The sequence below is a fragment of the Euwallacea similis genome, unplaced genomic scaffold (assembly GCF_039881205.1).
Source record: "Euwallacea similis isolate ESF13 unplaced genomic scaffold, ESF131.1 scaffold_47, whole genome shotgun sequence".
Classification (NCBI taxonomy): Eukaryota; Metazoa; Arthropoda; class Insecta; order Coleoptera; family Curculionidae; genus Euwallacea; species Euwallacea similis.
Genome location: NW_027098672.1, coordinates 7,434 through 20,477, shown reverse-complemented (window position 1 = coordinate 20,477; position 13,044 = coordinate 7,434). Strand labels below are relative to the sequence as shown.

The following is a 13,044-nucleotide window of genomic DNA, read 5'->3' as shown; positions in this document are numbered from 1 at the left end:
CACTGAAATTACCCAATGTCGAAATACCCATTTGCCGTGATACAAAAAACCCTCAACTTCAAAGACCCCATTGTTCCAGTATGAACCATATCATCTCCCCGAGAAGTATACAAAAGATACAAATTCCCGTTAACTTTACCGAAGGATATAGAATTGTCCCTTATCAAAGATTAGGACATCTCGAAATACCAGAATGCCTCGTTAAAATTCAAGATAATACAGCCACAACTCTATTTTAAACCCAAGAAAAAACCCGATAAAACTCCAAATTTTAGAAGCCTTAGAGATTAAACCCGTAAACTTGAATGAACTAAATTTCCTAGATCATCCCGCACCGCATGTAGCAATGGATAGTAACTTTGATAATTTACTAAAATGTAATCTTGAAAACATTAAGTTCGATCATTACAATCCTGAAGAGAAAAGCCAAATTCGAAAATTGTGTTATGAATTCAGAGATATTTTCCATTGTGAAAGTATACCCTTGTCATTTACAAATGCAATAAAGCACCAGATTAAATTAAAAGATGAGACCCCCATTTTCACGAAAACATATCGATATCTCGAAGTTCACCGTTTAGAAGTTAAAAATCAGATATCAAAATTATTACAACAAAACATTATAAGAGATTCAAATTCCCCCTGGTCGTCTCCCATCTGGATAGTTCCAAAGAAATTAGATAAATCAAATAAACAAAAATAGCGTATGGTCATCGATTATAGGAAGCTAAACGAACAAACAATGGACGATAAATTTCCCTTGCCAAACATTAATGAAATTTTAGATAAATTGGGTAAAGCACACTATTTTACAACCCTTGACCTCGCTAATGGGTTTGACCAAAGTCAAATGAATGAGAATTATATTGCTAAGACAGCTTTCAGTACAGATACAGGACACTACGAATTTTTGAGAATGCCGTTTGGACTAAAAAACGCCCCGGCTATATTTCAATGTGTAATGAACAATATATTAGGTCGTGTAGTATGAAATGAGTAGATTCTCGAAATGCCACATTCAACTGCAAATAACTTCACTCTAAATCTATATTTAAAATTGACTTTTTTATGTGGAAAAGGCACATTCTTCCTCTTTCGATCAGAGTTTAAAGTGTTAAAAATTATTGAAAACTTTTATTTTTATAAAAATTTTTGTGCAGCCATGCAAAATAGTGAAATTCGTGTGTTAATGAAATATGAGTTCCACCGTGGAACCACAACAGCTCAAACGGCTCGCAATATTAATGATGTGTTTGGTACTGAAGTCACTTCACAGCAAACAGTATCTCGTTGGTTCATGAAATTTCGTTCTGGCAATTTTGACCTAACAAATGAACCACGTGGACGACCTGAAACTCAAGTGGATAACGATTATCTGAAAGCCGTGGTGGAAGCGAATCCACGTCAAAGTGCAAGCGAATTATCGTTAATATTCAGTGTAACCAAAAAAACAATATTGACTCATTTGGCTGAAATTGGTAAGGTGAAAAAGCTGGACAAGTGGGTACCGCATGAGTTGAGCGACATACAGAAAGAACGACGTCTCGAAGCTTGTTCTTTGTTGTGCCGGTATAATAACGATCCATTTTTGAATCGGATTGTTACTTGTGATGAGAAATGGATCCTATATGACAATACCAGACGTTCATCGCAGTGGTTGGATCAAGATGAACCACCAAAACATTGTGCGAAAAAAAATCTTCATCAAAACAAGCTTATGGTGTCCGTTTGGTGGTCCAACGCAGGTGTCATCCATCACAGCTTCATGAAACCTGGTGAATCGATTACGGCTGATGTCTACTGCCGACAACTGACCGAAATGATGAGGCAACTGACGGTTAAGCAGCCAAGATTAGTCAATCGAAGCGCACCGCTATTGTTGCACGACAACGCTCGGCCACACACCGCACAAGTCACCTTGGCCAAGCTACAGGACTTGGAATTGGAAACTCTTCGTCATCCACCGTATTCACCCGACTTAGCACCCACTGATTACCACTTCTTTCAAAATTTGGATAACTTCTTGGTAGGGAAAACATTAAACTCCGACGAGGCTGTCAAAGCTGCCTTCCAAGAGTTTATCGACTCCCGGCCTGCAGGCTTTTACAGCAGGGGAATCAATGAACTTCCCGTTAAATGGCAGAAGTGTATTGATAATGGTGGTGCATATTTCGATTGACAATAAAAACATTTCATATGAAAAAAAAATGACTAAAGTTTCAATTCAATTTTACTCATTTCATACTACACGACCTAATATTACGTGGCTTACAAAACGAAACATGCTTTGTGTATCTTGATGATATCATTATCTTCAGCACTAGCTTACAAGAACATATAGAAAAATTAAAGCAAGTTTTTACTCGATTACGGGATTCTAAATTAAAAATACAACTAAACAAATCAGAGTTCCTAAGGAAAGAAGTCCAATACTTAGGACACATCGTAAGTGAAGAAATAATAAAACCTAACCCCGACAAAATTAATGCAGTTAAGAATTTCCCTATTCCCCGGACAACAAAAGAAATAAAATCTTTTCTGGGTTTAGTTGGTTACTATAGACGGTTCATTAAAGATTTTGCGAAGATAACGAAACCGATGACCAAGTGCTTAAAAAGGGATGCAAAAATTATACACACACTCGAATTCATAAATGCTTTTGACCATTGTAAGCAATTACTGATAAACTTCTCCATTCTGCAATACTCAGACTTCACTAAACCATTCCTATTAACAACAGGCGCGAGTAATTTTGCAATCGGCGCAGTGTTGTCGCAAGAACCCATACCTAACGATAAACCTATAGCCTACGCCTCGAGAACCCTAAACGACACGGAAACTAAATATTCAACAATAGAAAAAGAACTGTTAGCGATGGTTTGGGCATGCATATATTTAAGACCTTATTTATTCGGACGCAAATTTTACATATACACTGATCATAGACCCCTTGTATAGCTCTTTAATCTAAAAGAACCAAACTCCAAATTAATAAGATGGCGGTTACGATTAGAAGAATTTGATTACCAAATAATTTACAAAAAGGGACGCCAGAATACGAACGCAGATGCATGATCTAGAATAAAATTAAACGTATACGACAACGAATCAGTGGTCAATAATCCCGGCGATACCGATGCGAATATTAAGGAATACTTAGAAAACCAAACAGAAATTTCAGCTCAAGGTAACGACGACGATACGAATGAACCGGGCCCTAGTCAACGAAAAATAAACGTTATATCTGATATCCGACTTCATCCTGTAAATCTTCCCAACACGTGCAATTCTGATGAAACCGCACATAGTCAACAAGCCGATCGCGAGAACCCTGGACTAAGCATTCGTGACGAAATGATAAACAAAAAAATACTACAATTCCTGATAAAGAAATCTCTACACCTGCAGATTAAATGTAACAAAGAACGTTTCGATAAAACCACGATAAGTCACGTAGAGCTACCCAATAACTTGGAAATTATAAAGCAGTTTATCCAAGAATACATGACTAACGAGAAACCTTGTTATGTCTATTTTATCGACAAAGATTTAATACCTTCATTCACAGAGGTATGTTTGAAAAATTTCCAAAACTTAAAAATTAGAATATGTACCAAATTACTTAACAATATTTCCGAAATTGAAGAAAAAACTATGCTCATTAAGCACCAACATGAGAGCAAACAAAATCACCGAGGAATAGAAGAAACTCGCGAGCGAAACTTAAGAGACTTTACTATTGGCCCAATATAAAAGGGGACGTAACACGATACATTAACGATTGTGTTATTTGCCAAACTGCCAAATACAGCCGACTTAAATCATATATTCCACTCGCTAAAACAGAAACACCCAGCAAACCATTTCAAATGATACACATGGACACTTTCATATTCGAAGCCCAAAATTTCCTGACGATATTTGATAAATTCTCTAAATTCGGTCAAGCATACCCTTATGACAGAAATGCAAAATCAGTTTGCGATAAACTCATAAATTTTTTCTCATTTTTTGGATGTTCCGAGGAAATCACGTGCGACAATGGCAAAGAATTAAATAATGAACTATTAAAGGAATTATTAAAGGCCCAAAAGATAAACATACATTTCAGTACCCCTAAACATTACGAATCAAATTCGCCTGTTGAACGTTTCCATTCCACTTTGATCGAACACCTTAGGATTTTGAAACAAAAAGATAACGTAAAACCAATTAATGAGTTAATCTCATACGCCATAATCGCGTATAATAGCACGGTTCACAGCGTTACGAAATTTACACCCCACGAAATTGTCTTAGGTCATACTAATTCCCGAGATCCTCTTGATTTAATCACAACAACGTTTCATTCTGATTACGTTTCGTCGCATAAGAATAAAGTCGACGCCATGTACGAAACGATTGGAGAAAAAACCGATCAAAACAAAGAAAAAATCTTAGCAAGAAGAAATGTTAAAGGCAACGAAGCATTCGACTTTAAATTAAACCAAAAAGTTTACAAAAACTTAAATCTCAGAAATAAAAACCACCCTAGATTTAGCGGTCCATATGTAATTATCGAGAAATTGAATCATAACAAAGTAAAAATCAAAAGTGTCAAAAGTCCATTCAAAATCGAAATTGTTCGTGTTAAAGAATTGAAGAAACCCCTTATTACAGATGACCCTTCATACACGAAAAATCCCGATACCATGACTTAAATGACAACCTGGCATACTACCTTACAAATTAGGCAATGCCCAGAAAACAATCAACCACTGGAATTTTATTCAAACGTATGATATGACTAAATTGTTGCAGGAATTTTCGGATATTAACATTAAATATGATTTACTTCATGAGACCATAAATAATTTTACAGACTACAAATCCGAATTTTATAACTCTTTTGTGATAACAAATAACTTGAAACAAAAAATTAATGAACAGATAAACCAAATTTTCCCAACAAAAATGCGTACTAAGCGAGCCTTACTAAACGCATTGGGCACTATAATCAAAACCGTGACAGGAAACTTAGACCAAGAAGACGCAAAACGCATTGACCAAAACATTAACATACTCAAAGAAAACCAGAACAACTTAAAATTAGTCCTCGATAAACAAACAACGCTCTTGACTAACGCAATAAATAATTTTCAAGAAACGATAAAAAATGTATCACACGATCAAATTGTTTTGGATTCAAAAATTAAAGAAATTATAGAAGTCGTAAATGAAGTCAATATTAAACAAGCAAACCTTTTTGAGTTCTTTAGGATTCATAAGATCATCACACAGATTACAACATTTTATCAGAACATCTACGATATACTTTCAGACATAGAAGAGGCAATCACGTTCGCCAAATTAAATACTTTTCATAACAAGATAATTAATTCAGGCATGCTTTTAAACAAATTAAAACTCATTCAAAATCAGGTGCAACAAGGAAAATTACCATTCGAACCAGACACCGACAATTTATTGAATATCGAAAACACTCTAAAAATAAAGAGTTACGTAAAAAATAATGTGATAGTCTTCATAATCGAAATCCCTTTAGTGGAAACCCAAGCTTATAATTTATATCGATTATTTTCGTTACCTGTCAAATATAACAATTCCTATAAAATAATTGTACCAAGTTTTGAGTATCTCATAATAAAAGACAAAACATTTGGATACGTCAATCAGCCTTGCCAATACGTATCTTTCAATGAATATTTATGTTCTCATGTACGCCCCGAAAACTTTAATGATTATGTACCATGCGAAGTTGAATTGCTAAGATATGAAAATAATATTACGAATTGTAACCCAGTGTATTTAGATATAAAAAATTTACAAATCCAAAATGTAGACGAAAGTAAATGGATTGTAATAACAACTCAAAAAATCATAGGAGTAGAGATTTGTAAGGAATCACAAGGTAATGTCTGATTAAACGAAACTTACTTAATAGAATTAGAACCCAAATGTAATTTTATGTTAAGAGATATCATTTTAAGAGATTACGGAAACACGAAAACTGATTTCCAAGATGTACCCTTACAGAATGTTACCCCTAATTATAAATATCAAGTATCTTATAAGGAAATAGAAATGCCCAATCTAAACTATATTAATTCCCGGACAGGTTACGAATTCAAACTTCTTAGAAAAACGCATTTTTTTTGTCTACATCTGTTAACTCGCTTGGTAAGTACTCCCGATACTCCAGATGAAGGAAATTTTGAACAAGAAATTATAACTGAATCAATTTTTGCCAATTCGAACGATTCCCACAATCCGGTCACTCTACGACTTCAAACTTCTTAGAAAAACGCATTTTTTTGTCTACATCTGTTAACTCGCTTGGTAAGTACTCCCAATCCTCCAGATGAAGGAAAATTTGAACAAAAAACTGTAACTGAATCAATTTTTGCTAATTCGGACGATTCCCACAATCCGGTCACTCTACGACTTCAAACTTATGAGATAGAAAATCAAAGAAATCAAAGTACACCTTGAGAGGAATACATAAAGAAACATTTCCGTTCAAGTCCATCATAATGCTTTTTCCTTCTTTTTCCACTGGATACCAACACGCATTTTGAAGCTTAGCGCTTTCATTTAAATTATATGATAAATAACTCTTAAGGGTTGATGTTATGCCAATATCTCGCACTGAGTCAATAGTCACTCAATTTAGAACATATTTCAACTCTTTGAATAAAAACGTAGCGGCATTATTTATCAAGAATATGTTTGCAAGTGGCGTACTTTCCTCTTTCGTAACGTTTAGTTTAAGGCAAAGTTAACTTTTGCAGGGCAAGGGATATTTTCCGGTTTGCTGCAAGGATATTCTAATTTCATCGTTCGGTCCCAATTTAGTAGGATTGAATGGATCAAAAGAGAGCACTTCCCAGCTCAAAATTGAGTCATCAATAAGAACATTTTCTTGGACGTTTATATGTTCCACTTTTTAATGTAAATCCTAGGGAAACAAGAAACTGTTTATTCAAAGATGTTAACCCTCTTATGTATCTTTTCGTACTATCAGGGTTTTGCTGCGAGGTATTAAACCTTCTGACAAAATCTTGGTTTGGTATTCTATTATATAGAATTACCATCGTGAATCCAAGCGTTTAAGATGAAGTCTTAACGTGACGGATTCTTCTCGAAATTTAAACTAATCACCCTCTTGATCAACTAGTTTCACCGTTATTTTATTTACAACATTAACAATTACGAAAAAATAAATTACATTCTGAGGGGTTTCAATTATTTTAAAATTGGGTGGTACACTAGAAAAAAACTAGATGTATTACATGAACTGGCGTACCATTTAGAAAAGACCCTTCATCTATACTGTAATCGATATTTATAGCATTCACCTTAAGAACCTTCTAGCAGGTGAAAAGCTTTTGGCCTATGTTGTTCTATAGGACTCGATTCGTTTTTCCGACAACACGTAACATAAGTGAATACTTACTAAAGAATTTTTAATTAAATTCTTACTGGCATATGGAAGTTTCATTTCTGCTTGAGTCAGATTTTCAACAAGGTTAGATAAACAAAACGTTTCATCCTTGCGCAGGGGTCGTGTTAATCTTTTTCTGTATTGTTCCAATTTTATATAAATATGTACCGCCGAAGCGAATACGAGTAAATCACGTATTTTTTAATTACTTTAGTATTGCATAAAATTATTGAGATTAGTGTAGAAATGCTATTTGGGAAGTAATTTATCTAGGAAATTTTTTTAACAAATTTCAATTCATCCTCATTTTAATATATTCCATAGAAGGTCTACTTTGAAATAGAATGCATTAAAACACTGTAAAATTAAAAACCTGTGAGCCGAATAAACGTACCAGACCCCTTACCATAATAAACGGTTTCAGTGCTTAATAGATAGCTGTACACACAAATGAGATAAACTGGTTTATGGTGCTTTTAGGAATTCTATATAGTAAATACATAAGCGAAGAAAAATTATCTCCTGTAGCAAGGTATCTTACAGTAATTTCTAGTTTTACTGTAACAGGCAAAGCTTGCAAATTTGGCAAAGCATTTTGTCAAATTTGTGGTGTCACCAATTCTAACAGACTTTCAAACATATCTTTTGACATTCTCAGGTGATTTCTGTAAGCTGAGGGGCCTTCGCATGATAATCCCTTAAGCAAAATATTTCATGCTCCTAAATTTTGCATTCAATTTATCCACGGTTTTACCCAAACCCTCCTTTTTCGGTTTTTTTTGTAACAACGCGCGTAATTCTTCATTTATCCTGTGGCATAAAATATTCACACCAAAATTAACAATTTCAGATGTTTCCATAATGAACACTACATCATACAACTGCCACAGTTCTAATAAAAATCTTGCATAAATGGTTGTGTAGTGTAAACAGTAACAATTTTGTTGACAAATTACAGGGACTTGCAATCAAGAACTTGCGCAAACAGAAGCTTGCATCATGTAAACACGGCTTAACTAGCAAACACGCCAGCAAGTGATTGTTTACACATGCAAAATACGGAATATTTTCGTATCGATGTGAGTCGTCACTGGGGTAAGTGAATTTCAGAAGCCTGCAGACTTTTCGGTCCATGCATGCAAAGTTTTAACTTGCGCGCCAGTTACGCAATCTAAATTTACTGGCACGAAAAATAATACTGGCTCCACTATTAAATGCATAGTATATACCCTCCATTAAACAATTATTGTAATTAGATGTTTAGAGCTTTTTTTAACAAAAATAATATTTTATCTTAAATAATAACACCACAAACTATCTAAAAATGTTCAAAAGTTGTAAAAAAAAAATTGGTCCCAAATGGATTAAAGAATGAAATTCAAAGCAAATAAGCCATAAATTTGAAAAGCGATCCTTGGCGAATAACCCCAAAATAAAACATTGATTTTTCAATGTGCGTGCAACACCTTAATCGGAAATGGGGGCAACCTTTAGTTCGGAGGCACTAATTAATTCACTTTTATGTTTTTCAATTTTTAAACTATCTATTGGCAACGGATAACTCTCCCAAAGAAAGCCCAATACCCGCCATTTTCCGGCTGTAGAAGTAGTCCGGGATAGAAGTACTTTCCCCAATGGGAAAACTGGGATGTGTAGACCGGCACACCCTAGTGTACAGTCTTGGGGCCTCTTCTTAAAAACTTTTGATACTAAAGCCTCATACTTGAAGTTTGTTCTGGTGTTACTCCCCAAAATGCCTGTATCATTTTTCTCTTCGGCGGATTCTAGAGTCAAAATGTTTAACTTTATTTGCGACAAGAAAACTTTCTAGTTTTACGTGCTTATTCCTTTGAAATATTTTCCAATTTGTGGCTTTCTAAAAAATAACAATGATAATTAAATTAATTCAAAACAATCAAAATCGCATTAACTTACAGGGTCGGTTTCCAAAGTTTGCATTTTGGCCTCATATTGCTCTTTCAACAACTGATAGTCTTTTTGAAGGATGTTGAGTTGATTTTCTAAGTGTTTTCTGAGTCAATTCTGAGTCTTTTTTTGGAGTTCCAATTCTTTTTTAAGGCTGATGAGTTGTGACGCGTGTTTGAATTTAAAGATCTTCCAGCCTTTTTTAGCAGTTGATTTGGATATTTTAAATTTGCAAGGGTTAAGTGAAAGTCGTCAACTAGTATTGGATCCATACTTATACTTTCTGAAGCACCTTCCTGAAAATACATGACATTATTTGTATATAGTTACAATTCATGAAGGATTAAATGATTTACCATTATCGCAGAAGTATCTTCGGTGACTGAATTGCTAATCTGCAAAAAACATTGGGTGTAATATTGGTTGCATATCAGTCAAACCAATAAGCTTCAATAATTATGGAATTCATAGATTTTACACCTAAAAATGATTTTGTATCTATCGGTTTTTATATTCTAAAAATGTATCTCTTCTCTTTTTGAATGACCCGCCTAGAAAATTTAGATGTGCGAAATAATTTTTATTATAACATATTGTAATGGATCTTGGAACTGCAAACTCAAAAACAACTTACAAAGTAATTTATTTCACTGTTAAATAATACACCTCAATCAGGTTTAAAAAAACGATGAGCTCAGTTAATGTAAAATACAATAGGCTACACATACTTATGGACTTGCACTCATAAATCATCCTGTACCATTTCGTAGGAATCTAATGACTATATTTCAACATGAGTTAAAATGTCTGGTTGGCTTTGAACTGTCCAAAATTATGTGTTTCAAATGGGTCAACCGTCAGAGATCTGTTTTGTTCTAAGTGCCTTTTGTTTCGAACAGCCCATATATTGCAATTGAACAGGCTCGTGTTGACCTATATTGGCACATGGTCTTTTCCTCTTAAGTTAGGTAGTGGAAGACTCTTCGAAGGATTCCACTAAGCAACCACCCTTCCAATAATGATTACGATTTCTTCCTCTCTCACGAAACGATGAACAAACTCTATCCCCCATAAATTCCGGGGTTTTGTATTTTAGAGAAGTAATAAAAGTGTTGTAATTTTCCTTCGTGTAATTATTTCACACCGACATACTACAATGCACTTAGATATGTAAACGTTTCCCCATCCTATGGTGAATAATTTTCCTTCGCCAAATTGTGCGGAATTTACTACTTTTGTTGGAAGTTCTTAGAAACTTTACTCATTCCAGCAACTATTTCCATATTTGTGGAATGGCTCTTCAAAGGTAAACTTCGAAACGACTGTAGGTATAATTATTAAATTATCCATTTAAGTTCCTTCGAGATTACATTTACCAGCCCTTCGTTACAAATATTTGGTACCTTGCAAATTGGAAATTACAGGAACAAATTTAGAATGTTTAATAATTCGTATTATAAAACCTTAATTCCCTTTCATAAGTGTTATTGCCACAATAATAGAAGTTATTATAATACGGGGTGTTTCAGAACTTACAACCACTTATCGGACAGACTTCAACCCTGCACTACACTATTACCTAAGAAGCCCATTTATCAAATAAACTTCTAATAAAAATCCCGTAGGTAACCAAACACGACGTACTAAATGTTAAATGTTTATTTTCTGTATGCTAGGGCAATTGTTTCTCCTAACGTGAACCATTTTGTAATGGCAATTCCATTAATTTTAAATAAATTATTCTTTCCCCTTCATATATTTTTTTCAAATGCACCAGTTATCCATAATCCATAAGTGAATGATCCCTTGACTTGGAATCTAGCATGGTACAAACTATTTCCTACCAAATAATAAAAAAAATTACATACCCTTCTGTATAACCCTGAGGAGTCCTTTCATTGATGGGCAACCTGGACTTTCCAATAAGATATGTGATAAAATCCTTTTCTCTTCTTTCCACCTTGAAACTACGACTTTCCTTCGTTCTGCTGTGGTTCTCATCTTAAAAAGATGGGCAACTATACTACCTATCTCTCCACCGAGAATATTCGCTATCTTTGATAATACACAAGGATTGTGAGATCTCACCGATCAATGTTGAAACTCAAACCCCACAAGTTCAAATTGCTGGTCTTGAGTTAATTGAGCTTCGACAACTGATTTGATGTAGTAGTTTATAAAAACTGTGCTTTGCGATCAAAGATACAAAAGATAAGTTTTCTTTGCATTAGAAGAAACAGACATTTGTTACAAATTGTTTGCATCCTCTATCTGTATTAGAATGAGTATTGGATGTGGAAAATTATTGGGAAAATTTTTGGCAACCGGTTTCTTTTCTATCATACCTCCTAGTCCCTAGATCTTCTATCAGTGGTCTGACATCCCTTCCTTCTTACTTTTCGATTTTTTAAAGACATAATATTTTTTTATGTAACACTTAAAATTTTAACTTTTATACCCAAACAATAAAAACAAATAAATTAAAAAATCTTGATGTATGTCACTATTGTCGTAATGCACAACAAGCCCGTTTCTGCAAAATGGCGCCACAAGTACACAAGAAAGAAATCTACAAAAACTTAGGAGAAATCGGTAAACCTGTTTGAGAAAGAAATCTGGAGTCTCTAAAAAGAAGAAATCTGTAATCTATACAAGAAAGAAATCTACAATGGCTAAATAGAAACTTGTAAACACTTCCGAGAAAATACAACCCTGGTTTACAGATGGTACCACGTGACGCAACAGAAAATCAATAATTGAAGTAGAGAGAAGATTGCGTTTATTTTGAAGATGTTTTTTGTGAATTAATATTGAATTTTTAACAGGAATTTCTTTTTGAAATAGAAAATGTATTTACTTAGTATAAATATGTTATATGATTTAATGAAATAACGAAAACATCTGTACAATTGAAGAGTGTAACTTCTATTTAGTCTAAATGCCAATTTTATTAATTTTGTTTATTTTTTGCATTAAAATCTATCGTTTTTGACATCCAGCAATTGAACCTAATTTTTCTGTTAAAGTTTTTTTGGCACATAGACTAATGAGAAGTTACGCTCTTCCATTGTAAGGATACTTCCTTTATTTCATTAAATCATATAACTTATTTATACTAAGTACATAAATATCTTTCCTATTTCCAAAAAAAATTCCTGTTAAAAAATCGATACTAATTCCTGAAAAACATCTTCGAAACAAATGCAATATTCTACTCTGCTTCCATTTTACCTTAAAACAGAGAAGCGCACAGTGGGTCTTATGCTTTTACTGCTCGTATACGGGGTGTTCCTTAACGATGTGCGGATATTTTGAGGTGGGATTCTATCTGACAAAAAATAATGATCATTTGTTATATAAACTATGTTCCAAAAATGCTCCGTTACGAGAATACAGGCTTGTAAAGTTTCGGAAAAAAACACATATTTTTATTGCAATTAATGCCTCTTTATAAACCGTCTTTACTTACCAAATTTGATTGAAATATCTCAAGCGGTTTTCGAAATATTCATTAATTTCCATTTTTTTTCTAAAACTTCGCAACCCTGTATTTTCGTAAGGGAGCGTTTTTGGAACATAACATTTTCGAAAAGGTTCGAGTTGTGATGTCAATCTTCGACGACGTTCAAAAATGATCTTGGGCATTGTCTAGAAGAGCCTAATGTGTTCTTCTT

At 33.9% G+C, this 13,044-nt stretch overlaps 1 protein-coding gene, 1 long non-coding RNA gene and 1 other non-coding gene across 4 annotated transcripts; 1 reads left to right on the top strand and 2 right to left on the bottom strand.

Moving 5' to 3' along the window:
• The first annotated feature begins 4,782 nt into the window (after positions 1-4,782).
• Positions 4,783-5,922, top strand: LOC136418928 (uncharacterized). The gene has a single exon (XM_066405135.1). The coding sequence runs from the start codon at positions 4,783-4,785 to the stop codon at positions 5,920-5,922; it is 1,140 nt and encodes a 379-aa protein (XP_066261232.1).
• Positions 5,923-6,499: 577 nt separating this feature from the next.
• LOC136418927 (uncharacterized) lies at positions 6,500-11,853 on the bottom strand. 2 transcript variants are annotated; one of them, XR_010752997.1, is made up of 6 exons: positions 11,716-11,853; positions 11,239-11,371; positions 9,727-9,765; positions 9,380-9,666; positions 9,282-9,320; positions 6,500-9,228 (listed from the first exon to the last, which is right to left on the bottom strand). It is a non-coding gene; the product is annotated as an uncharacterized lncRNA (long non-coding RNA). The 2 variants fall into 2 exon arrangements; XR_010752996.1 differs by having other exon boundaries at positions 6,500-9,320.
• LOC136418930 (U6 spliceosomal RNA) lies at positions 7,523-7,627 on the bottom strand. The gene has a single exon (XR_010752998.1). It is a non-coding gene; the product is annotated as a U6 spliceosomal RNA (small nuclear RNA).
• Positions 11,854-13,044: the final 1,191 nt, after the last annotated feature.